Here is a 26,840-nt window from a genome sequence, read left to right as displayed (position 1 = left end):
AAGTTTCCACACACTCAATAAACACACAGCTTCTGCTTAAATACACACACTAGAGCTCTGCCAGAAAAATAAATACAGTGTTATAATGGGCTGCTTTTCCAGTAATACATATTGTGTTACATAAATTACCAGGAATTGAGGCAAATAAGCACTTTAATCCCAAAGGTAAGGCATGAAGTTTTGCAACCTTTTTCTCCTGCATTCACAACACTCTCTTTCAAGGACTGTGATTATTTGGCTGTTATCTAATTTCACTGCAGAATAGAAAGCTGACTGGAGCATTGCTTTCTGCTGGTTAATTATAAATTTATTAGGGGAATTTTGCCAAATGTCCCTTACTATTAGACCTCACTGACTCTGAAGTTCAAGCTATCAGACTTCATTTAATGCAATGCATTGCCCTCCTTTTCTGTTCTGCATGTGTTTTTTTGTATTTTTTTGTTCTCAGGTACATTCAATTTTCCCATTCTGTGTATTATTTACCAGAGAGGCTCTTTCAAGTTATAGAAATGGGACGAAGTAATTTTTAGAACAGCAAAATATGTAAGGAGGCAAGGTCCCTGGAGATGAAATGAATTTCCAACACAATAAAATAGCTTTCCTGTCCTGTTTGGGTGTTGCTGTTGACAGAGTATCTTGTTAACAGCACACGAATGCCTCAGGGGTAGGAGGCTGTGGAGGGAGCACCAAGGAGTGGGAAGGATTAGACAAGCTTATGGGCACACTGAGGGACTTGAATTTGGCCACCTCCCTGCTGTGGGAAGGCTTTGACCTTCCTGAGGTGCTCTCAAGGGTGAACCCAAAAGTGCTTCAGGCTGGGCTGGGAGCACTCCCTGTGCTCAAACCTCATCAAACAACACCCACATTTAAGGACCTTCATGTTCAGGCACTGCCCTTTAGCCTTCTCTTGGAGATTTGCCAAAAGTGAGGCTTGCAATAAGTGTGAGATAAGTTTGGAGCAGACTGGGGGGTACCTGGAGATTGTAGGTGCATCCTGTGTGAGCACAAAGCCCAGGGTGTTCCTTACTCCAGCCAGGAGAGGGTTGGGACTGCAGTTCCCTCTTGCAGCAGGTGGAATCTCTTCAGTTACCAAATCCTGGTGGCTTTTATTACAGTTTCCAGCAGGAGCTGAAGCAGAGCTGGGGAGAATTGAGTCTTTACAAACTGCTGTTAAAGGAAAGCTGCCGTGCTCAGTTCAGCTCCTGAAAAGGGTGGGGAAAAGAGCCTTGCTTGACCTCAGAGAGGAAATCTGCACTCCCAAAAATAAACTGCAGCTGCCTTTCAAACCTTACCAAGCAAGTCAAAAATGTAACTGTTGGCTTATGTCCTGTCAGTGGAAGGACACAATTTGATCCAGTTCAGAAGCTCTGTGTTTTAACAGTGCCACTGTTCACAAGGAAACGTGAAAAAGAAAAGGATGTTACAGGATTTTAGCAGACTTAAACACCTGCTGAGTCAGATGAGGAATGCTTATTTATATACCTAGAAAAATCTAATAAAACATTTATATCATGTTTGGGGCTCTTTCTTCCTTGGCTAAGCCTTCCTAGTTGGGAAGCTTTTGCTTTGCTTTTGGCAGAAGGAGGAAGACAAGGACAGAGGAAGGGGAAAATCACACCTTTGCACTTACCGGTTAAGTCCATCCCTGTTCAGAGATCAGTTTCCTTTTACATGCTCAATTTGCTGTGCCCCAGAGCCAAGTGTGAGCTGTCAGGCTCCTGTGGTGACAGACCTGGATCTCATCCTGCTCCTCCTGACATCAGTGGCAGAGCTTGTGCTGCTTCCAGAGGGACTGGAATGTGCTCATGGCGCCTGTGTGGTTCAGCCCCTCGTGCCCAAGCTCAAAGCAGCCCCTGATGGCAGTGATGACAGCAGGCTTTAATGCTTAATCCTGCTTCTGGCCAGTGTGAACTTAAAAAGTGCAAAAATTAAAATTATCTGACACCAGATTTCACCAGATTGAGAAACTCATTAATAGCTCTGCAAACTGATCCTTGGGAGGGAAACCCTGACTCAGAGCTTTGTTTAAATCAGGGGATTTCTCCTTGTCTTGCAGAGCACTCATATCACAGAGATTAAAATGTTCCACGAGTGCTAAATATGAAAATAAATTACACAGAGAAGGATTAAAGTTGTATTTTCTTTCTAAATGTTTCTAAATACTGGAGGAGGAATGTTTGCATTGTCACAGAAGCTGCAGTAACATCTCCTTTAGCACTACATTTTCCAAGTGTCAAACACTGGTTTGAGAGAGGGCACAAATGAATGCTCACAATTGGAAGAGAGCTCCATTTTATTAAGGATAAGTAATAATTGAACAAAGTGTTTCATATTGACAGCATTGTACTGTCATGTATCTTTTCAGAGACAAAGGTACTTTCTAGAGTAAGTGTCCTCACATGTAAATGTCTCAGAAAATGTGTTACATTTAGTGAAATAATGGGTCAAAAAAAAAAAAAAAAAAAAAGAAAAAAGAAAAAAGAAATCACTGTCATAAATGATGGCAGGCACTTTTTACTGAAATACTGGTAGTTATACATTCTTGACATGAATAATTGGATGTGTCATATGTGAAGCTACCTAGGAATAAAATAGAGGTCATAAAATGTAAAGACATGATAGGATGCATTTATAACTGCATAAACCAAGCTGGCATTTTAATGTCTTAAGCCAGCCCATTTGCTATCCTTGGCCATTGATCTTGGATGGGGAAGTTCAATGTCGAATTTAAACACATTCTGGAGATAGAGTCATATGATGGGAAAGCGATAGGGTTAGGTTTTGTTAAAAAAATTCTCCTTTTGACTGTTAAAACTACAGTCCAGCAGGAGCACTGGAGGCTGGTTGTGGTGTGTCTTTACAAATCTTCCTCAGAAATTCTGTGTCCACTTTCACAGCAGGTGACTTTCTGGTGTAACTTGCCCTGAAAATTGTGATTGCAGCTCACCCAGAAGAATGTTTCTCAATAGTTATGAGAGAGAGTTTAGTGTTTGCTCTGTGGGATGATTTGAGAGAGCTGTTTTGGGGAAAGGTAGTACAGTTTGGGAGTTCCTGTTTGGGAATTCATTATTTAATGAATTCCTCTGAAGGCATGGAAAAAGGTGAGTGGGAGAGGCACTGACTCCAAAGAACAAGCTCAAAATCTCATTAATTTCGATTGGCTGTATAGGTAGTGCTAATTACCATGCTTGAACTGAGATTCAATATAGCACAGAAATAAAATAAGTAATGATGACTACCTAAGTGCTCACTGAAATGGTAGCACCCTCCACTCCCCCATTTTTCCAACTAGAGCTGAATACAGAAACTACATGCTTTAAAAAAAAAAAAAAAAAAGAATAAAAAAGCCAAGAAAGGGGGAAAAAAAACCCAATTCCGTAGGATTGCCAGCATACATGTGTGAGGTGTTTTTTTAAAAACACTTAAATAGCAGAAGAATTGGCCACATGTTGTCTGCCTTGTGGCTCTGGTTTGCTGCAGGTCTGTCAGGGAGGGCAGACTGGGCACTACTTTGAGTTTTACTGGCACTGCAGGGCAAGAGAAATCTACCCACTAACCTGTATTCCCTTTCAATTACTGCACAGTCAATGGAATATCTGACTGCTGCATTTTTTTGCTGCTGTTTTACATTTGTGCAGAGCCTGGGAATATTCACTGAAGACTTATCTAAGTGGAAATCTTTCATAGCTTCTGTTTTCAATGCAGTTTTACTGAAAGCCCTTTGGAATTTGAATGAACCATTCCAGAATGTGATTTTTCAAAGGATAAGTCTCTAAAAATGAAGTCTTCCCAATTTGTTGAGCTAATGATATCAATATTGGTATGGTTAATTGAAGCAAACATTCCTGGAATAGGTGTACTTGTGGATTAGTATCTGTCCTTGTGTGTTTGAAACTCTTAGGAAACAGCCAGACCCAGTGAGGTAGAATAAAGGCTGATTTATTGATGGACATCATTACCTCATCTGGATTTAAGGGAGAGGAATTGACTGCAGAGAAAAAGAAAACATTGAGGATAATTAGTCCTGTACTAACACAGGGAAAGGATAAAGGTTGGAGTGGTGTCTGAGTGAGGTTTAGCAATCTGCAAAACACTGAGCCACTGAACAGCATTTCTCTAGTGGCATCGTTTATTGAGAACCTCTTGAGGCATCAAGATTTGTGCAAGTGTCTAACCTGCTGTCATACATGATCCCCTCTGTCTTCTGAATGAGGATATTCAAAGGCTGTGAGGCTTATATCTATAAGGCTCTATGTTCACAGTGAGAAAAATACTCAGTGGATGTAGCTACAGATTAGTTCTAATGTAGATAAACTTACACCATTGGATAGAAACATGAGCTTCCATGAAAAAAGAGGGTGTTGCTCTACCCTTCATATCAACTTCTTTTTCTGTGGAAAAAGAACATCTGGATAAATTGTTGCCCTTTCTGACTAGAAAATAGCTGGTACAAGACAATCTTGCTGAAATTATGTCTCAGCTGGAAGGAAAGATGAATTTATTTTGTGTAGCACTGGGGAAAGGTGCTCAGAAATATTCAGTGAGCCAGTTATCAGAGTGGTAAATGAGATCTCAAGAGCCAGAGCTCATCAGTGTGCAGTGATAGGGAAGTGGGAAAGAGAGAGGCTGCATCAGGGCTGGGTGTTTGTGTTCCTGATGGAAAAGTGCAAATCATTTCCTTCCCTTCTGCTGCTGTCATGGTCCATCACTTCAGTCCATTTTCACCTTGCTAAGGGATTCTGAATGGGCCTTCCAGCTTTGGCACCTAATTAATCTCTCACAAGCCTGTTCTTGCAGCCTGGCTGCCTGGGATGGTCCAGATCCTACATCAGTGCCTGACAAACAAAATATCTTTTTTTCCTTTACCTGCCTTCCTTTTCCTGTGTTCTTTCACCCCAAGCCCAATCAAGCAGGTTGAAGAGATTGTTCTTCCCCAGCCTTTGAAGAGGGCATAGACACACCCTGTAATTACAGGAAAATATCCATTTTCTTCCAGTGGAACCACTCTCACACTGTGGTATGGAAGGCTGTCTGTGTTTTCAAAAATGCAAAGTGCCCACAAAAAAATGCAGCAGGATTTTCCTTGTCAGAAGCTGTTCAGCAGCTCAGAGCCTTTACATTGGAACACACAAGCTGGAAATTACTGGGTACCTTTAAAAAATGGCATACCTAGGCACAAATAAAAGTGTAACATCTGAGATGGAAAAGGCATCTTTGTGGTGTAAAACATTGCCATGAGACTGTGAGACAAAAGAATTATTTTACTGACATTATTTTACTGTCATATATCAAGAGATCATGAATATCAGATACCTTGTGCACTGAGTTCTAACAGCGAAACACTTTATGTCTAGTTTAAAATGAGTCTTTGTGACAGAACAACACATGTAGGCCATATAACAGATAACACTGGCTGGTAGAATGTATTATCTATAATAGAAAAACATAGATTCTGTAAAATGATACCAGTGGAATCTAATATTTCTTTGAAATCTATTTCCTGGATAACATTTCTCCTCAGAAGCTACTTATCTCCCTTCTTCTCTGCCTTTGTGGGGACAGCACAAGCATGGTGTTCAGCACAGGATATCATTCCAGTTTGGCAAATGGAAAAGCACTAAAACAGACCTGAGGGGTCCCTGTGTTAGATCAGTGTTCAGGGGAGTGTCCATCCCAACCTCCAGTCCCTCTCACTGCAGGCACTGATCTCCTGTGCTGCTGGTACAGAACCAGCAAGAGCTCTGAGAGTCTTTTGGGGGCATACAGGCAGGGGGAAAAAAAAGGAAGAAAAATCACATCTGTAATTCCCCCCTGCTGACAGCTTCCTTAATAAATATTGTAAAAAATTTCTCTGTTAAGAGCCACCCAGTAATCTAATTTGCAAGGCCCAGTGATATATTCAGCTTCCAGCTCCAGGGAGGTGTGTTTCTACTGTCAGAACCACATGAGCAGGGAATAAAATTCTGAGCTCTTGCTGAAAGCTGCAGTAATTTATGATGAGTTGTTGGCTTTTATTTTTTTCATACTATTTTTGACTCAGCTGAACAAAGAGGATAGAACTGCTACTGAGTTTACATTGATTAGTTTTTTTTCTACAGCATGCTCCCCTACCTGTGTGTTTTCACAGGATATAACAATACAAATACTGCACGTTTAAGTTTTATGTATATCAAAAGAAATCATGGAGTGATGCCCTTGTTTAATAATGAGTGATGGATACTGGATTATTTCAATCATCCCCCCTCTTGACATGCTCCTGAAGGAGTTAAGCCTTTGCCAGTCTGCTGAGTTTAAGTAATCCCAGATTTGTCTGTCACCTTCTGTGTTGCCTGGATGAGGCATCCTTGGGCTCTTCCTTTGCTTGTCCTCAACTCCAGTTTAAGGAACATTCTGCTCTGGTGTGTACACAGAAGGCAAAGCAAAACCCAAAAAGCTTTCACGAGATTACAGCTGTACAGCCAAGGTCAAGCTGTGTGGTGAGAGAACTGACTCTCCACAGCAGTGTCATCGTGGTTGTGTCCAGTTTCCTACCATGGGAAAAGCTTCCTGTCTGGAGTTCCGTCTCTATCAGGTCCATCCCCTCAGCTGAGAAGGACCAACAGTGTTGTCTCAGAAATTAACTCAAAGCAAAGAGGTGAGAAAGCTAGCCCAAAACCTCCAGGGTGTTACTCCTCAGCTGGAGGAAGGTGCAGTGGCTGAGTGTCTTCAGCCTTGAAAGAGCTCTCAGAACCACTTCACAGGTAATTCCATCTGAGCTGTTAATTCACACTTCAGCTCTTGGGGTGCACCTCTGTTCCCTCACCTCTGCTTTAAGAACTTGGAGCTTACAGTGGCCACTGGTGTGGTTCATCCATAGCCAGACACCTCTCCTTCAGGGAAAAGGGGTTTTGGGTGTCCACAGGGACAAGACTTTACCCTCAGTAAAGAGCTGCCAGGCATCACTTGCTTTCTCTAAGCCTTTGTGTGGACCTTGAGAGGAAAACCAGGTTGCCAGCACTCACTGACTCTCTTCAGGTGCACATGGACACAGTCCAATAGATCTCTCAGATCTCTCCTTTTCCCTTTGAAAAAAAAAAAAAAAAAAAAGGAATTTGATATCTATAAAAAGGAAATGGTGCTGTCCCTATCCTACCTTTTCATCCACGTTCCCTGTTAGTTCTGCATCGACAAAGTTTTTGAGGATGCACCCACGGAACACAAAGTGGTGCTTTCATTGTTCCTCCTAAAGATTCAATCTTTTTAAACCCACTTCTCATTCCTTTTTACCTTCCTGCTCCAGCCTTCATTACTGGGAAGCAAACACCAGTGCGTTGGGTTTTGTAACAGTGCTCGGGTGAGGAGTCGCTGTCAATGTTCATTTTTTCAGAGAGCAGCTGGGGAGATGCATGAAATGTGTTCTTCATTCACCTAAAGTTGTCTGTCATTCATATCACCCTGAGTGGAGGGTGCTGCATTGCTGTTCTCTTCTGTTGCAGTGAGAGGTGCAGATACACCCTGCGTGGCCATGAGGGGTCAGTCAACAGCATCGAGTTCCTGCCCTTCTCCAGCACGGCTCTCACCAGCTCTGCTGACAAGACCTTGTCTCTCTGGGATGTCAGAACGGTAAGGCAGCCTTGGCCTGGGTCTCTCCTGAATTCAGGCAAAGTAGTGACATGTGTGACATGAGAAGAGTGAAACCCAGTGTGAAATCAAAATAGGAGGTAAGGGTGATGTGCCAGTAAAATATTCACTAACACTTGTTATATTCTGACCAAAAATGTCACCATGTAACACTTCCTCTAGAAAGGATCTTCTTCCCCTCCTCCAGAACTCTGCTGATTCCTCATGGAACGTGCATTATTGTCTCCATATTATATCACTCCAGGTAGTGACAGAAACTCTACATTTCTTCCTTTGTTCTTCTCTACCTCCTTTTTTTTGGAATAGGTAAAAATGGATTGAGTACACTGGAGAGTGTATTTGTCCCTGCTGCATTGGACAAATATGCAAATCCTGCCCAACTAGAACATGAGGACAAGTCAAGAGGAATCTTTTCCTCTTTCATCAGAAAGTCTAATAATGATTGCTGTTTCTGTGGTATGGAGCAACTTCTGAAGTTGTCAGATTATTCCTTCAGTTGGTGTTACAGCCACGCTGCATTTCTCAGACAGTGTAAAGGTACAGGATTCCAGCCTCAAATGGAGAAGATTGTATTCATGGAAGGGGTTTGAGAGGAAGCAGGCAGAGCTGTTGCAGTGGATTAAATGGTGTTGTTATCAGAGCTAGACAAACACAGGATAGGAAAAACTGCCATGGAAATGACAGCAGAATACTTGAGATGCTCATTAGGCAATTTCTATTTATGGATCACACAAACAGACTGAATAGAAGGTCATTTAATAATAATAAAAATCCTGGTCAGAAAGCACAATGAGTTAAAATGAAACTAGTCAAGGCTCATTATTCCTAAATGCATTGGTTTGTAGGAATATTTGATATCCAAATATGAATAATTCAAAAAGAGAAAAAAAAATATTGAAATACAAACAAAAGTGAAATGCTTAATGGAAAAATAGATTTCTGCTTTGTTTCGTTTTCAATAAATCCTGCAAGGAACTTTATCTTGCAAATATCTCAGTAATCTCCTGCTCATAGCAAATTAACAGAGTCATCAAGGAGTTTTCCTTTGACAAACATAAGGAAAAAGCCTCTATTTGCTCACCAATATTGTTTTTTTCAGCTTTGGATAATTTTGCTGAGATAGGAAAGACCTTTTCTGAAGAGAAAATGTTATATATGGCATTTTGTGGCATTTATGCTGTTGAATTTTTTCCATGTCCAGTGGGCAATCTTGCAGGTTTGGGACAAATGCCCACAGTGGGACCTCAGTTGAGGTGGTGAAATCCCTGTGAAGATGCCACCTCCCTCTAAATGCTGAATGACATTAAATGTTCCCTCCAGAAAGAAGATGAATTATTTTGTCCCATTAATTGGGAATAGAATATTTTCTCACCTCTGTGAGATCGATTAGCATTAAGGAGTACATTTAAGATACTTTTAATGAGACATGAAAACCACGCTCAGGTTTGTTTTCTCATAAATCAGATTCCTATTGCTAAACACATCTTGCTCTTCAATCATTAAGTGCAGTCAGATCTTTATTATTAAAGATAATGGATACAGAGAACTGTAAGTCAGAGCAGTGTAAGTTGAATGGACAATGAGCTCTGGATTTGGGTCAGGATGGAACATAAATCTTTGTCATTATTAAACTGGAACTCTAATGCAGCCTGCAGACTTTGGAAACACAGGGTGTTGCTTTTTCCTCCTTTTTTTTTTTTTTTTTTTTTTTTTCCCTCTGGATAACAGAAAGTAAGATCCATCTAGTGGTTTAAAAAAATCATCATCACATTGACTCTAATTTTAAACCTAAGGGATATGTTGCCTATGGAAAAGGGAGAACAGAGAAACATGGATTGCACTTGCGGCTCTTTCCAAACACTGAAGGATTTGGTGTTGGATTTGGGCAGGAACCACACTCCTGCTGTGGCAGACAGACAGTAGATCAGATGTGGTGTCTTGGGTTCAGTGCAAGATGTATTTTATTTCCATCTGTTGAAACTGGCTGAGAGGTGTTTTTCTTTATCTCATAACTCTGGTGGGGAGGAAGTGGGTGTCTTCTGCTACTTGGCCAGCTGTTAAACCAGATGGGGCAGTGTTCTTTATCTCGTCCACCACCCATCCTCCCTCCAGGGGATCTCTGCTGTCCATGGGCCGTCCAGGCTCACTGCCTCGATGTATCATGGAATTGTATCATGGCTGATACAATTCTATTATCCCATGGGGAGATGCTCCACCCAGGGGGAGGAGCCCAGCATTCCCACCTGGATCAAACCTGGCATTCAGAACACCAGCACAGCCTGTTTGCACTGGATTCCCAGAGGGAGACCAGACCTATCTTACCAGCACTGGACCTTCAGAGGGAAACTACACCCTTCTACAGGATCATGGCTTTCAACAGAACCTCATCTGTCACCCCAGGAGGACTGGACTGGGCTGACACCAACAGCCTGACCAACAGGGTGTCAGATCATGTTCTGACTCTGTCACTGTTTTTCTTGTTTGTTTGCTTTTTTGTACTACTACATTTTTCCTTTTCCTAGTAAAGAACTGTTATTCCTATTCCCATATCTTTGCCTGAAAGCCCTTCAATTTCAAAATTATAACAATTCAGGGAGAGGAGGTTTACATCCTCCATTCCAAGGGAAGCTCTGGCTTTCCCCTGGCAGATGCCTGTCTTTCCAAACTAAGACATGTGGAGACCCAGGCTGCAGTTCACTGGTGGGAATTTCTTGCCAGTGAAGCTGATGGCTCTGGTGCCAAGATAAGAGGAATTTATTCCACTTTGTGCCAGTTTCATAGAAAGATGACCGTGTTTTGGCTTCTCACCAGAACCATTCCTTGCTGACACATCAGGGAAAGCATCTCCACTCATGAATTGCAGAGTGTGTCCAGTGATGAATGTGAGAGGTGCAAAAGAGCCTGTGACTCCCTGAGTACAAGTTCCCCTGCCTGGGTTAATTCCTCCCCTGATGAGGGACCTGCCACTCCTCTGCATCTCCCACAGCCTCAGGAGCCATTGCTGGAGGCTGCTCACATTTGTCTCAACACCATTTGAGCCAAGCTTGAACCTCTGCTCTTTTTTCAGACAGATGAAATACCAAATACTTATACACTTAAATAATTAAATAGAAGGGAAGAAAAAAAATACATTTTTCATTCTACATGTTCGAAACGTATCGATTTAGTAACTATCTCATCTGCTTTCTGATTTTTGAAATGTCAGGTTCTATAACTGGATATTTCATTTTTGAAAACATTGTGGAGAGACTGTCATTTAAAAGGCAGCTTTCAGTAGTAATGCTCTGAGGAATGTGTCCAACCAGGATTTGGGAAGAATTCTGTGTGTCTTTAGCAGGACAGGCCCATTCACATCAGTGACACTGTTCTTGTGAAGGAAGTTCAGCACACGCAGAGCTTTGTGAACAGTCACAGTCATGCCATGCTCTATTTCTATTTGATTGTGTAAAATAACAAGTATTTGAGAGATTGTTTGATATTTCGTGTCCATTTTGGTCTCTGCTGCTCACTGATATTCAAGTTTAATATTTTAGTTATTGGAGATATATTTCTTTATGCAGTGCAGCTCAGTGATTTAAGATGAGACCTGTTATTTTCTGCATTCTGTTTGCAGAAGATTGCTGCATAACACAAATAAAAGGATTCCATTCCCACCCCACTATCAAGCTAATACCTCTGACATTCAGAGAAGAAGGCATCTAGGATGTCAACTTTTTTTCCTATCTGGGTCAAAGATGACTTGAGCAGGGGTGAGGCAGCAGAACAGTGACCAGATGCCAGTTCTGGCTCTGCACATCAAGTTGTGTCCTTGTCAGTAATTTGTGGGCTGAACAGCAGAATCAAAAGTTTGAAGCTCCAAGGTAGTGTGGTCCTTGATGAATAATGCAGGCACCAATCTCATAGGAAAAAGGAAAAAAACAGAATTAAATTGCTCAAAATCCTGCCTGAACCAGCAGCAAGACACTCCCAGTAAAAACCTGGCTCTGGCTATTTTCCTCCTCAGAGACTCCTTCAGTTTCCCCTTCCCCAGAGCAAGGGAGGGCAGTGGGAATGCAGGCAGAGCCTCCTTTCAGGCTCCTGCAGGGATATCTGTGCATGGCTGTGGAGAAACTGCATCTCTCAGCCCCTGGGAATGGTTCCTGAGTGTGCTGCACCACTCTCCTTCCAGCAGGGCAGGCTGGGGCTCTGGGGCTGCACCACACCCACAGGAATTCATTAGGAAGAAATAGTCTGGGAAAAGAGGAAGAGGCTGCTGGGGGCTTCTCTAGGGCAGCGTTCTGTCTTCAAATGTGGCATTGGATAAAAGAGGTTCTCAGGCACAGCCCTTTTTAGAGCAGCACTTATTAATAAATTGCAGCTTCTGTGCTCCAGTGTCTGCTTATCAGGGTGTGCTAATGGCTCTTGAGCATTAGCTGAGTTTGATGGAGTTCCCACACAATTAGGTGTGTGGAAACAGCAGGGAAACCCAAATGAATGTCCCACCTGGTAGGAGAAGCAGCAACACTCAGCACCATGCTCTGAGGAGTCTTACAAATCAAGGTTCTGCCTGCTCTGTTCTTCTTTGGCTGTTCAGGATCTGCCCTACAGAGGTCCCAAATGATCCATCTGTGCATCCAAAGGAATAGAGGAGTGAACCCCAAGAATTTGAGGGTGATCACTTGTATTTTTTCCTTTGTGAAAGGGCTCTGGCTGAAGGCAGGTGGGTCGTTTGAGGACAGTGGCCATTTCTAAGGGCTTCTCACTCCGTGTCCTACAGAGAATAAATAAATCCATGCACAGGGCAGTTTCTGAGCTGTTGGCTGAGGTTTCCAGCTGTGCTGCAGCATTTTAATGATGAGCACTTGGCTGCCTGTGTGTTTCATATGGATGTACAATAATTACAAGGATGCTGATCTAAGCTGCAGCCTTGCAATTTTCTCCTCCACAATGCAGCCCATCCTCTCCCACCCTGGGATGTCTTTGGCCTGGGACAGCCTTATTGTAGTTCTGTTGCAGCTCAAAGTTGGTTAACTTTTGGTTAAATTCAGGGAAGTTGTTCCAAACTTATAATTTCCTTAGATAACCTTTTAAATTTATCTTCTTCTAATGAAATGATCTTTTAGACCACTAATTTACAGTGTTTGTTTTATCACTATTTAGTAATTTCTAAATTAGCAATTCTATTGTAGTTGTGTTTCTTCCAGCGAAATATAAATTAGCTTGTAGACATTTTGCTTTTCAATATGGATTTTGTCAGAACCTTTTTGTCAGTAGACTTAAAGCACATGGGAACACCCAGATCTTTGCAGGGATTCTGCCTTTCTGTGGTGGGGGGATTGTTGCCTTACTCCCTTTGGAATGGTTATTCATCAGGCAAATTCAGGAAAAATGGCAAAATATTTAAGGATCAAGTGTATGAGAGGAGCATTAAGCAGCCAGAAGAGGGTGAGTTTGCAAAGCAATCTGATTGTCTTTGTAATTTTTAGCCTATTCCAGTTGATTTATCCCCAAGTAAACACCTTAGACAAAATTATCAGTCAGAATCTCCTCGGAGTATTGGATTTGTCAGTTTTATTTGAACCCTTTTGAACTCCTGAGGAATGAATTCACGAGCTGAGTGGATAGACAGGATGGGTCATTTAAAAAACCTTTGACAGGCAGTTTAAGGTCCAAATCAATCCTCTTCAAAAGTAGGTCAAAGATTGAAGTTGTCAGTATTGGAGACAAAGAGCTCTTCCATACAAACTCCGAATCCCCCGGTGCAATTGAATTATGTTGTTATAAATAAGGGATGTGCAAGGATAAGTCCAGTTCCTGACATGAAGTGTAACAAATTCTGTGTTGCTAATTCTGTGCATTTGTAAATAATGGGTTCATGTTTTAAAACTCCCTGTCTTAACATGAAAAGGAATTTGAGTCAGAGTGAAATATGAAATCAAGAACAAATAGTTATGAATACAGATTAGGCTTTTTCCTAGAAGTAGTATCACAAAAGACAAAAGTAAAATTCAAAAAGGTTTATGTTAAATCTGTTTGGGATGCTTTCCTAGAGACTATTTCTAAGTCTCTAGTTCTCCAATTCTTTAAAAACCAGAAAAGGTTGAGGAAAAAAGTCAAGATGACTTTCTAATAACGAAAAACAACTGGGAAAAAAAAAAGAGCTTGATTTGGTCAATGTACTTCTTAAAAATGCTGCATTCTGACTTTATATCAAAACAACTTCTGTGAAAAAGACAGATTGCAATAAAATGTTTTAAATAATGAACATGTAAGTGCAACTTGGCTACGTCTTTCCCTTGGATTTGTTCCTCCTTTGTCTTGTCTTCCAAATCAAACCATTAAATCAACAGTTTAACAAACTGTGTAATCAGCTGATCCCACAGGAGTTTTTCCCTGTTAAACTGGGTTTAAATCAGACCAAACCTTTTAGAATCAGACAGGTTGTTCTGCAGAGCTCAACTGTTGGACTTGATGATCTTAAAGGTCTTTTCCAACCAAAATGATTCCATGATTCTAAAGCCTCAGGTAAATTAGTGGCCCTTAGAAGGTTATAATTGTTTTATTCAGCTGTTCCTGCTCACTGATATGCCCAGTCCTGTCCAGGGGATGTCAGAGTCCTGTTCCTAGTGGGAATTCAGCCCATTAGTGAGTTGTCTTCCATTGCCTTTCCCCCAAAACATAGAAAAGCTACATTTTTAATTTCAAGGGGAGGTCTTTGAGAGGACAAGACAGTTCTGTGTGTCCAAGCTTAAATCTCCAGCCTGACTTGGAATTCATGTGAAATGTATAAATGGCAGTGAGGTTAGATTAAAGTAGCATTTTTCATCATGATATTTATACTGCTGCTGGAGAATCACAGAATCTGCTGAGCAGGAAGGGACCCACGAGGACCATCCAGTCCAACTCCTGCACAGCACCATCCCCAGCAATCCCTGAGAGTGTTGTCCAAATGTTCCTCAAGCTCTGGCAGCCTTGGGGCTGTGACCATTCTCTGGTGAGCCCATTCCAAGAGCCCCAGGATCCTCTGCAGCCAGATGTTTTTCCTTCCTGTGCAGTCATGGTTTCCCCAGGGGCTCTGCAGGATTTTCTTCCAAAGTCTGCACCCTCCAGAGCAGATTCTTTGCAGTGCAGTGCAGCCTGGCTTTGACTTAGTGGTGTCTTGGAGCAAGTGTTGGCTCCTTCCTCACACCACTGCCTTTCCCAGGGTTGGAGCAGCCCTGTGATGCATCCCTGCCAAGGTATAGCTGTGCCTGTCCTGGAATCCCTGTTTGCTGCCACGCTCCCAAAGCTCCCAGCACATGGATTGCCTCCCCTGCTGCAGCCCTGCAGGGCTCAGTGCCTTTTACTGTGGGGGTGCTGGAATAGTATCATAAGTTTCTTAGTTGTAGGTTTGATGTAAATTGGACTTTAACCCTAGCCAGGTAAAGCTACTGTCTTGGAATGTGCTTATCAGAGGTTGATAAGAGTTGCCAAGACAACTCTAATCCTCTGCCCTGGGTTTCGATCGTCCTATTGTGTTTTCCCCCATCCCATTGTACTTCTCCCCCACATGTCCACCACCCCCCAGACCCCAGACCTTCAGGAGAGGTGTCTGACAGGGATTGGTGAGCCTCCCAGGGCCACATCCCAAATCCACCTGATTTGTTAATGTTGTGTATTGCATTTTGACCTTACCCACCTGGCTTTGTGTGATTGGTCTTGTAACCTGTATCCACCCCTGAGATTTTGGGGGAACAAAAACCCCCTGTAACCGAGGCCCGGGGTCACTCCCCAGAGGCACAGGCCTGGAACCAGGGGCTGCCCCCTGAGTTACCCGAATAAAACCTTTTCTCCCTGAGCCTGGAGTGTCCCCTCTTTCTAACCACGGCCGAGACAGCTAAGGCAAAGGGGCTGCGGAGCCAAAAACCCACGCGAAGGTACTGTTGGGTGTATCACAACTAGCAGGGCGGCCCAGCTGGCGCTGAGCTGACCTGAGAGACAGATACGCAAAGCAACATTTTACCAAAGCTCCTGCTGTGCTTCAAGGCTCCTCTCATCCCAGTGCTGGATGGGTGATGGGGAGGTGTTCCCAGCACTCAGCTGGAGAGATGCTGCCAGGCAAGGAGTGAGGAGTGATGGAGCCCTGTGATCCACAGGTCTGTGATCACAAAGGAGGGACAGCTGCATTCCAGGCAGCAGGCCCTGCAATTCCCACTGCTCTGGCAGCTCCCTGCACTGATGGGTTGCAAATTTGCAAGGGCAGGCAGAGAGAAGGGAAGGGGGGGCATTCATTCACCACCCTTTGAGGCAGATTTCATCAGCTTTCACTTGCTGCTTGTCTTGGAATATCAGCAGCAATTAGAGAGCTATACATAGATAAATTCAACCTATTGGAAGTCTGGCCGTGGGTTCCAGTAAACACTGCGTGGCTCCTGGCACAGGGTCTGGAGGAGTGCAGAGTGAAATGAAAATGAGGGAAATGGAGTGAGGGGAGCAGGTTGTACTCCTGCCTGGGCAGGTGCAGATTGACCTGAATCTGAACTTCTTACCAGCTGCCTGTGCCCATCCATAATGTGTGGGCAGGATATATTGCAGTGAGAATGAGTTTGATTTCCATGTCGCCAATGTCACTTTGAAACAAAATGGGAGTAAAGTTCTTTCAAAGGCTTTGGGAAAGGCCTGGCTGCAGGATAACATTTGCATTGACTTCTTGGTCCTAAAACTCTAATTAAATTATTGATTATGAAGCTGGCTGCTTTCTTAATAGTTCCTAATGTAACAATTAAACCAAAGTAAGTAATTAAAAATGAAAAGATTGGTCCACAAGTACAATCTTCAAAAGGTCATTTTCAATTTAATCGCTTTTTTGAAACAGGCAGGAATAAAACAAATGAGTCATTAGCAAAAAAGCAATTTAGTGTGTGCATGTGTGTAATAATGTGTCTACCAGATGACCACTGACCACACAATACCTAAATTAATTTTAAATAATGGCTAAATTTACTTAGTTGATATTATGTTAACACATCTCTTCCAGACCAAGCCTCTGGTGTGTAAAGTGCAGTAGGAGATACAAAACTGTAGCATGTTTCTACTCTGGACAGCTGAGAGCCCAGGGCAGAAGCGAGAAACTTCAGCCAAAGAGCACAGAATTTCACTGGAACTGTTATGTTATCATTTAATGTCAGAAACAATGTTTTGTACTACACTGAGAATTTATTTTCATTATTATTTTATGAGAAGTAAGGGTTTAGATGTCAGTCAGGTTGGTCCATGGATTTTTACAGGAGTGAAGGGGGCAGGGAGGAGAGCACAAAGGTGTTTTCCAGAAAAATTTCAAAAAGAACACCTGACACTGTTATATAGTGATTGCTCTGCTGGCTGCAGTTGGATTCTGCTTCAGCACATCTGCTCTGAACCCAATCCTCCTCTTGCTGAGGCAATGGGGGGCAATTCCTGTACAGTTCAGGTTGTAAGAGAACCAGATAAATCTGTTAGTCTGTGAAGTTAAACACCATGGTGACTGTGGCTACACGTTCTCCAAAAGATCTATTAAAACCCAAACAAACGCCAAACCTTCCAAATCAATTTCCTTCCTTTTAACAATAGCATGAAGTAAATAATACATTTTCAATTATTAGGTTTTCAGTTTTGTAAAAACTGAATCAAAATATTGGTGATGACTTGATGTGTTTGTATAGATTACTCCCTTTTAACTGCTTGTGAATATATTTATTCTCACTCTGGCTCCCCACAGCCTCAGGGGGTGGCTACTTTGGGCTTCAAGTCCTTTTCATAAGAGCAAACAGATACTGCCTAAAAGATGGCTTGAACTGAGAAGCAGGCAGACCTTTGGGATGACTTCAGCTATGTTGCGTTCAGACAAATGAAATTTCAGACCTTGTAAGGTATTTGCATAAAAATATTTTCTTGTTGCTTCAAGAAAGCTTAAGGAGCTGATTTTGTCATGTGCAGAATAGCTGAGGGCCTGGTTCTGCAGGAAAAGCTGTAGGCTGCCAAATTGGTTTTGGGTAGAACACCCCGTGGAGCACTGATGGATGGTGAAGGTTTGCAGTGGGAATTCACACTTCAAACGTTGCCCAAAGGATGGGATTTTGGTGGTGCATATTTAATGTCCAGGAGGAGTCAGGCATTCACAGGTGTTAAACAGTTCCGTGCTCTGACACCCTGAAGGCAGCAGCACGGGGAGGTGGTGTCCACATGCTGTGATCCAAGGCCAAAATGCAGCCCTTTGCTTACAGCTGAATTCCTCTGCCACATTTAGAAGCATCATTAGTAGCTGAGGATGTTTTTATGTTAAGAGGCAGCATGGTTGGTTTATTGCAAGGCAGATATGGAATTTAGGAGGTGGTTCTTGTCTTCCTCACAGCCCCAGGGATTTGCATGTGAGTGGTGGGTTTATCACTTCACCATATCACATCACCATATCACTTCACCTCTCTTCCATCTCGCCTTTCTCCCTTGGGCTGCAGTGTTGGGCATGAGAATAGCACATTAAAAAGTGAGTGTCTTACCTTGTCAGTGTGCTGTACTAATAACCTACAGATCACAAAATATACCAAGTTGGAAGAGACCTCCAAGGAGCATCAAGAGGTTTCAATGATGCCTTAAGTTTCAGCTTTCATGTTTTTCAGGTTCTCTGCTGCCCAGGGGTGCAGTTCTGAGCCTCATATTAACTGGCAGTCAGCTCTTCACAGAGTAGGGAGACAAAACCTTTTCCTGCTGAAGGCCAAGGACAACTTACAGGCCCAAAAGCACAAACAAGGGTGGGCTGAAGAGAGAAAACAAGAAGGATGTGACCTCAAAACCTGGAGCTGGAATTGGACAATTAAACCCCAATATGCAAATGGATCAAAACTTACAAAAGTGTGAGACCTCGTGACAGGTCATCTATTTTGTGACCATTTTGGGTCCACCTTGGGTGTAGCCCTGGCCGGGCTCTTGTCCTGGCCAAGGTGTATCCTGGAGGCCTTTCAATAAATATCTGCTTTATTCTCTAGCTCTGTTCAGTCTCTGTTCCAGGTCAGCCTTGCCAAAGCATCATCAACTGATACTCTAAAATACAACATACTCAGTTCTCTCTTTCTGGAATCTTTTTCCACTCGTGTTTTTAGGTTGTTCTGTAGAAAGGATTAATTTGAGGCAAATGAGAGACAAACCTGATTGCTAAAAGGGTGAAGGTGGGATGAAGAATATGACAGACACCCTGAGATGGAGCTTCAGGTGTTGAACAATGTCAGTGTGGACTGGGAGACACTGGCATGGGCTGCTGAAGAGGAGGCCCAAGGAGGAGCATTTCTGTTGTACAGTTGTATTTACAAGTGCTCCAGGAGACAATCCTGATGGGATTTCCCATCGCCCATAGAAATGGGACCACCTGTCCACTTGCTGCATTGTAGATGAGGTGGTGTCATGGCACTGGAACCAGAAGTGATTCTGTGGAGAACTGTCCCTTCTGGTATCCTGAGAGCCCCGACTGTCCCTCACTCAGCAGCAAAGAACCCACTGCTAATTGCAGGCTGAAATTTCTGTGAGGCAGTGGAAAGACATCTGTCTCCATGGCTGGGCCCATCTGGAATTTCCCATCGAGGAGACAGTGTTGCAGTCAGAGGTGTCACTGCTGTGTCACTGCAGTTGACAGCCAGGTTTTCTTGCACCGTGACATTTGTCAGGCTCTTCAGCTGATGACGGCCTTCTCCTCTGAGCACCCTGGCATTGCTCACAGAATTTCCCCTGTGTGTTTTCTCCTCCTGCATGTACTGGCATCTCCTTTATTTTCTTGAAACAATTAGACATACCTCAAAGACACACATTTATCAAGGCAGTCAGCATGCAATTGTTCATCTCTGCCATAAATCCCAGTGTCCCAAACTATCCCATGGCAAAGCCAACTGAGACTGCACTAATTCCCTCACAAATGTTATGTTTGGATGGTTTGTGTCTTGCTTTCCTGGCAGGCTGAGGTGTCTTTTGAGGAGAGCACTCCCAAAGCCCCTCTTGATTACGGGGTAATTTCAGGCCTAGAGCAGAAAAAGCATCTTCAGCAGCAGCATTGTTGTCTTTCAAGTTCAGGTTTCTGGCAGTGGTTCACTGTGGCACTACTAAAATTAATTGTTTCAGGACTCAAAGTGTCCTGGCATCTACACAGGCAGAATGAGGAGCTGCCAAAAAGGTACCACCAGTTGCTCCCCTGGGAACTGGCTGTTCCCACTCTGCTCAGTGTGGTTTTCAGGACAAAAAGAATTTACCGGTAAAGACTGGTTTTACAGTTTATTTAGCTTCTCATTTTCTCTAAAAATAAATATGTGATTATGGCATTCCTGCTTTCCCTCTTCTGTGGCTCAAGCCCAGCTTCTCTGCCTCCAAGGGGGTTTCAGGCCGGTGTTTTGCAAATTATAGTATTTTACATGCCAGTCCCTTACTCAGCTGATTGTTTCTTACCTCTCAGGAAACATTTTTTAGAGAAGCAATGATCTTTCAGAAGTAAGACATCACACTCAGATTGAAAGCACTGGGACAAAGCTGGTGGGCAAGAAGAACTCAGCAATTCAGTGACATTGCAGTGACAAAGGCTTTGTCTGTCATCTTCCTTTGCTGGTGACAGTGGTCCAGCATTAATGCCCCAATTCTGTGCTGTGAACAAACCTCAGGAAAGGAGGTTACTCAGTGCTGGATGTTGATACAACTGTTCCAAGCCCTACATTTGATTTAAATCTCTCCTGGTTTATATGACATTTGTGCAAAAGCAACAAAGAGTTGCTTGAGCAAAAAGTTACGGAAGTGCAAGGATGGTCAGGACCTGTGCCAAAGCTGTCCCACCTCCCAGCTTCATCCAGTGGGGCCATGCAACTGGTTTTACTGGTTGAGATGGAAAGTTGAGTGTGAAACTCACTGCATTTGGAAATGCAGGTGGAATTTATTTGACCCGGTTCAAGTGCAAATAAGTGTCAGCTGTATTCGTATGAGTGTAATTGGAGTTTATGCTTTGAATTTGCAGAGTATTCTTTTTTTTTTTTTTTTTTTTTCCTTCTTTTTTTAAATCCAAAAAGTTTTCTTTTTTCTGGAGGAAAATGCACATACTGCTTTGAATTTAGACTCTGTTGTTTCCAGTGGAGTGTGACTTGCTGTAAAGGAGAGTTAAACAAGTGCCACACACCTGCAAAAGTGTTTGTCTACAAATATGGGGCTGCACACCTTTTCTAGATATATTCTTCTACCCCAGAAACACTTATGAGTAGTCAAGAGTAAATCTTTGTATTAAATGTGAGACAATAAAGACATCACTCAGCGCTGATGATAACTAGGAAGGCAGTAAACTGTGTGTACTGGTGTAATGTTCAAAACTGGGCTGGCTTTGTGGTGACAGCCCCCATCTGCTGTCTGACTTGCCACTTTTGAGAGTTTGGTTATTAAACAAATTAATGGAGCAATTTACATTTCTTACTCACTCAACATTAGCAAGCGGATTGCATTTCCTAATTAGCATATAAGGAAATGGATAATAAAGCTTTTCCCAAAAAATATGCGTCGCCGATTCTCGCACCTTACTCCAAATTTTCTCATTTTTTTAACCTGCCAAAATGAAATAAATGTCTGCTGGGGGTATGAAGAAAGTAATTCTTTCTTCTTTAACTTCCTTTTAATTAACTTTTAATGTGTGTTGTTACTCAGGGATCATTCCTTAATACTAAATGTGTCTGAAACAGAAAAGACAGATTTAAATGATTTAGATAAACATCTGCTGAACACAGGGGCATCAAATTACAAATTCAGAAAAACAGTGGCTTTCTGCCAGCATTCACAGACAAAAAAAAAAAGCCACAAAAAAAATTGTTTTCCATTTCTGTAAATCTGCTTCCCTTGTGTATATGAGCTTAGAGGAAATGATCAGTTCTTTAGGTACAGGTAGCATGGATTGCAAATGGTGCTTACATTATATATATATATATATATATATATTTATATATATATATATATAAACTTCCTGAATAGCACCAAACTGCTCTATAAGCATCACCAAAGTAGCAGGGATTTGGATGGAGGAATAAAAGTCAATGCTTTGACTTGTTCTGGAGCAGCCTTCTTTTCCTTAATTTAAGACCAAGAAAGGAAAGTGTTCCATAGTTTCTACCTACCTGATTATATAAAGTTAATCCATACTGGTGTTAAATAACTCTGTTTAGATAAATTGGTTCTGTCTTTAGCAATTTAGAACAATCTTCATAAGTAATGTGCAGTAAGAGGGTATTAAAATAATTGCCTGCTATTTATTTTCAGCAATATTCAACTTCAGAAATGGCATAAGAAAAAGAAATATTTTGTGGCATTCTCAAGATTTCCAATAGTTGAATCAATATAGTAAACACAATATGGTTTTCCAAATAATTACAGAGGCTAAGGATATGTTACAGAGCTAAACACAAAATCACTCTTAACATGGTTAGAATATTATCTGATGGGAGAGAATTTAATCATAAAATCCTGATTGATCCAATTATTTCTGTGGAAACATCTTTATTTTATAAGCTCCTCTCACATGCTGGGTTGCATCCCAGTGGAAATTTTCTCCATCCCCAGCAGGGAGGGCTCAGAGCAGATGCCCAGGAAGGGTGTTTGAGGTGAGCAGAGCTCAGAGCTCAGGTGGTTCTGTCAACAATTTTATTCTAGAATAGAAGTAGAAATAGAACTTGGATCCCATATCTTGTATCAGGATGTGTGAAATGGGTCACTTGGGCACTTGTACCCCCCATGAGCTGTGTTCTGCTGTCTCCAAGATTGGGTGATTTGGATTAGCAGGAAAAGTCAATAGGTTTAAAACTTTCTGTGTATCAACTCTGTTCTGCAGAACCAGACTCTGATATTAGTCTACAGAATTTTGGATATTCCCCTCTGACAATTTTGATCTATTTTTCAGTTTCTAACAATATGCTTACATCTTAACTTATTAATATTTTAGAACAGAAAGTTGCTTTGATTCAGTAAGCCTTAACTTTATAAAAGGTGTTTTTCAGCACTGCTGATACTATTTTTCCAAATTCGTATCAGCTGGTTTATTTAAACTGACCTGCTCCTTGATCAGGGTTATTGGTAGAAAAAGTCTATTTCCCACGTTGTCAATTCTTGCTGACAACACTTCTGTTAATAACAGGATGCAAATTAAATCATGAGAGAAAGCATAAATGTGAGTGAAATCAGAGTTGGCTGCTCAGGACTGTTCCCAGCTCTGGAGTGACAGTGTGTTCTCATTCCTTCTGGCTGCACCCACGATGGCCCTTACAAAATTCCTGCTCTGATGAGAAGTGTCCCACAAGTGAGGGGTCGCCCATTGCATGCCCAGATTTTTTTCCTATTGCATGGACCCTACTTTGCCAAACCCCACATAATGCCATGACCAAAAGCAGGCAGAGTGATCTAAGTGATGACTTCCAGACAATATAAATGAGGTAGACCTTGCTCCATCCTCTGTCAGTGTTACTGTCCCATTTTTGAGAGGGATCTGGGATGGAACAAGAGGGAAGATGACAGTGTAGAGTAGATAAATCATGTTATACTTCCCTCCCAGATAACTATGGATGGTGCAGGTTAAGAGAGAGAAAGATGATAGAAAGATAAAATCAAGGATAAATGAAAAATAAGTAGTAAGAGAGATCGATGTGAAAGCAAAGTAAGCAGTGGTGTCAAGAGAAAAACAGGGCATAAAAGAGCTTAAGGAAAGGAAACAGCTAACAAAAAATCAGGATATAATATATATTTTTCGTATCTGTTTTCTGCTTGGAAGCTTCTACCAAATAAAAGGCTCTGTAATAGTGATTGATTTGTAATCTCTGGTGTCATTGCCCTCACTTCCCCCAAAGCCTTCTGGAGGCTGGCTGTTGAAAAGTATGAATTGCAGCAAAGAAATGGTTCCTGGCAAAAAGAGGGATGGGCAATCAATTCCGTTCCTGCCAGGCAGGGCTCTCCCTCCCGTCACATTTGCTGCCTGGTGTCCTGTCTGCAAAAAGTCACCAGTCATGGTGCCCAGGGAGGACACAGGGATACCAGGATGACAAATCCATCATTCCCATTGGTACTGAGCCCACCAGGGAACACTGAAGACAGACACCATGTCTTGAGTTGGGTAATTCAGTTGTTTTTCAGGATGAAGCAAAAATTGGGTGGCTTTTCAGGACTCAGAGTTCCCCCTGGCTAGGGTCCCTGGGTGGATGATGCCCAGCTGGAGAGTGGGTTTGTTGGCAGCAGAAGTTGCACTCAGGCTGCCCAGGACACATGCCTGGGGTGGGCTCCTGTGCCACTGCAGAACTGCCAAGGTTTTCTCTCCCTCCCAAGGCACTGGGCAGAGAGCACTTTGAGGAGAAACATGGAGTGTCTGCTTAGGAGCAGGAACAGCAGGGGCTGCTGGTTCAAGGGAAGGATGGGACTGGAAGGGTTTCCTGGCAGTTGTATCCTCAGGGAGCAGAATTAGGCTGTGGGAGGAGAAGAACAAAGACTGAAATTCCAAAGCAGAACAACATGGGGACAATGTGCCAGAGCACCTGCATCAAAAGAGGGAGCACATTCCCAGGTGTGAGCTCCTCCCTTCTCTTCTGAGGCCAAGGAACTGGGTGAGGGCCTTCAGCAAGAGGTGAGGAAGAGGAGGTGAAGGTAGTGGGTAGGAGGTATCCTTGTACCCTGTTGTGATGCTCCAAGGTGGGATACAAGTGTTCAGCAGGTGTCCATGGAACCTGGCCATGAGATGGGGTGGGAGGCTGGGTTTGAGCCCATCCTGCTCCCACCTACCTCAGCAAAGGTGCTCTCAGCCCTCCTGCTGGGGCTACAGAAGGAATAAATAAAAACGTGAAAGAGGAATTACTAAAACTGTCCCTTGATAACCAAATGGTTGATCATAAATTGGAGTGTCTATGCAAATGAAGTAAATAATTAAAAACTCCAAGAACAGCACTGACTAGGTGGTTGATGGCTGGCAATTATAAACGCTGAATTTTTAATATGCATACATCTAAGGAGCCAGTAAAAATTAGCTCCTAGACTAATGGACTTGCCTTTCTTCCAAGGCAGAATTTTAATGAGAGCATTATTTATAGCAGAGACCAAGAACGAGCATTTTCTTGCTAAGTCTCATTTCTTCTTTGCTGGCACTTTATTCATTAACCTCTGAACTTCTCTAGAGAAGAATAATGCCCTACACAGTGGAGGGCAAAGATCACCCTGACCCCCTGAAATTAGTCACGGGTCGGGTATTGTTAAGAGAGTTACGTCTTCTAACAAATAATATTCATAAAACCCTGTTGGTGATATGTCCTCATTTCCTGCTGGTTTCTGGGTCATTTATCTGCAGTTCAGTTCGCTGAAGAGAAAATGAACAGAGTGTGGTGTCTTGTAGTGCAGAGCTTCTTATGCCATATTGTCTTGTACCAAGCAATACCATGAGATTTTAGAGTTTTATTGGAAAATTTGCAGAACTGGAATCTAAGTTACAGGTCATGTGCATTTGAAAGGGCTTCATGTGTTTTCCTTTTGAGCTTCTTTTTGTGAAATATTTTTGTCATGGTAATTTTCTTCTAATTGAAGAAAAAAACCTGTCTTTTAGTAATCAGTAATGCTCAGGCTTAAATTGAAAAGTACAAAACCAATGAAATTAGTGGAAGGCTTTACTTCTCAGCTCAAGAGATGACTGTGTGTGCTGACCCTGGTGATGAGGGAGACAGGAAAGGAGAATGAGAAAAAATGAAAATAGTATGTTGAGGGGTTGTAATCCAACCCAAATGAAAGCATTTTATCAAAGAAGGGACTTCTCATTTTAAAAAGATATATAATTTTTTGCCTTTGCCTTCTGAAAAGGAAAAGCTGAGTGTGCACTTCATTCTTTGCTAATCAAAATCATGTGTTGAAAATGTTGACCTGCAAAGTTCTTGTAACAATGTTCTTGAACTTGAGTGTTCAAATGGCTGAGCCCAGAAAAGATTTCTGCATAAGAAGTCCCATTTAATCTGGAAGATGCCTGAACCTTTCTATGGAGCAGAGTTGTCAATGTGCACGTCTAATGCAGATCATTTCTTTTCTGAATTAATTTTTAAACCTCTTTGAGTTTTGACAGTAATATCTGCTTTGAGATATGTCTGTGTATGTTAGGAAGTTGTCAGATCCACATCTGATTCAGGAACTGTTTCATCTTGCTGAGATTGGAGGGGGTTTGGGAATGTTGGTAACTTTCCATCACCTTTAAGGGGATACAAAGTGAATGGACAACTGACTGCGTATAATGGCACCACACAAACTGGCAAAATATATTCCATGTATATTTGCTATGAAGAGCAAGTTTAAACTGGAGTTCGTGAAATAATACTGTTCAGTAAGAGAACTTTCCTCGCTTGTAGCTGATTTTATGTGGAACTGAAGGAGAAAACTGGAGCAGATGTACCAGGGCACAGCACTGCCCATGATGACAAGTTGAAAGTGGGATAGAAAAGAGGTCTCTTGTCCGGTGTTACTTGAGGGGCCTGAAGGTGACTGGGAAAATGAGAAGTCTGAGCCATGAATTCTCCCGTCATTTCCTGTGTTTGAAGCACATCAGGACGGGTGACTTAGAAAAACATCTGTGCTAAACCAGGCAAGGCAGCATTGCAGTGCAGAGGGAAGGTCTGAATGAACTGAACTTGTGAAGTGCTCCTCTGGTTTTCACTTCCCTGCCCTAGTCCTGGTGGAATAGCTCCAAGGTGTGCTTGTTTTCCATGTCTGAGCACAGAACTCCTTCTCTAAGCCTATACGTGTGCCCAAGCTGGCACTTGATTTTCAGTCTTTCTTCTCTGCTCTTGGATTTGCTGAAAGTGTACTTGTTTCCCTCATTACACATAGTTCCACTGGAATTCCAGCTCTGAAAATCCTGGCCATTTTCTCTAATGAAGGATAAGTAAGAGTGTCAACATCTTTCATAACATCTACTGGAGAACTTTAGAAGACCAAAATTTGCAGGTTCTCCCTTGCATGATTCAGTTCAGATTCCTATGCTTTCCTCAGGTTCAGGTACTCACCAGAAGCACCCACAGCTCCCAAAGCTATTGTTAGTCCTGTGGGAGCCCCATGCCCCTGCACAGTTTCCCCAGGAACATTTTGGGAATGCAGGGAATTGGTACCTGCCTGTGTCTTGGAGCCCCTTCTCCAGCCTTGGCTCTTCCCTGCCTGTGGTTCACACGGGCCAGGGGCTCCTCCCACTTAAGGGTTTGTCCCCCAGCCCAAATTTGTGC

At 42.5% G+C, this 26,840-nt stretch overlaps 1 protein-coding gene across 1 annotated transcript in view; it reads left to right on the top strand.

Moving 5' to 3' along the window:
* The window catches only part of SPAG16 (sperm associated antigen 16), a 361,603-nt gene that overhangs the window by 205,202 nt on the left and 129,561 nt on the right, over positions 1–26,840 (top strand). Inside the window, exon 13 of the mRNA XM_083864919.1 lies at positions 7,476–7,602. Coding sequence (XP_083721045.1) covers positions 7,476–7,602 — 127 coding nt within the window. The remainder of the gene's footprint in view (positions 1–7,475; positions 7,603–26,840) is intronic.

Source organism: Zosterops lateralis, assembly GCF_965231275.1.
Source record: "Zosterops lateralis genome assembly, chromosome: 7".
Classification (NCBI taxonomy): Eukaryota; Metazoa; Chordata; class Aves; order Passeriformes; family Zosteropidae; genus Zosterops; species Zosterops lateralis.
This window is presented reverse-complemented; position numbering and strand designations above follow the sequence as displayed.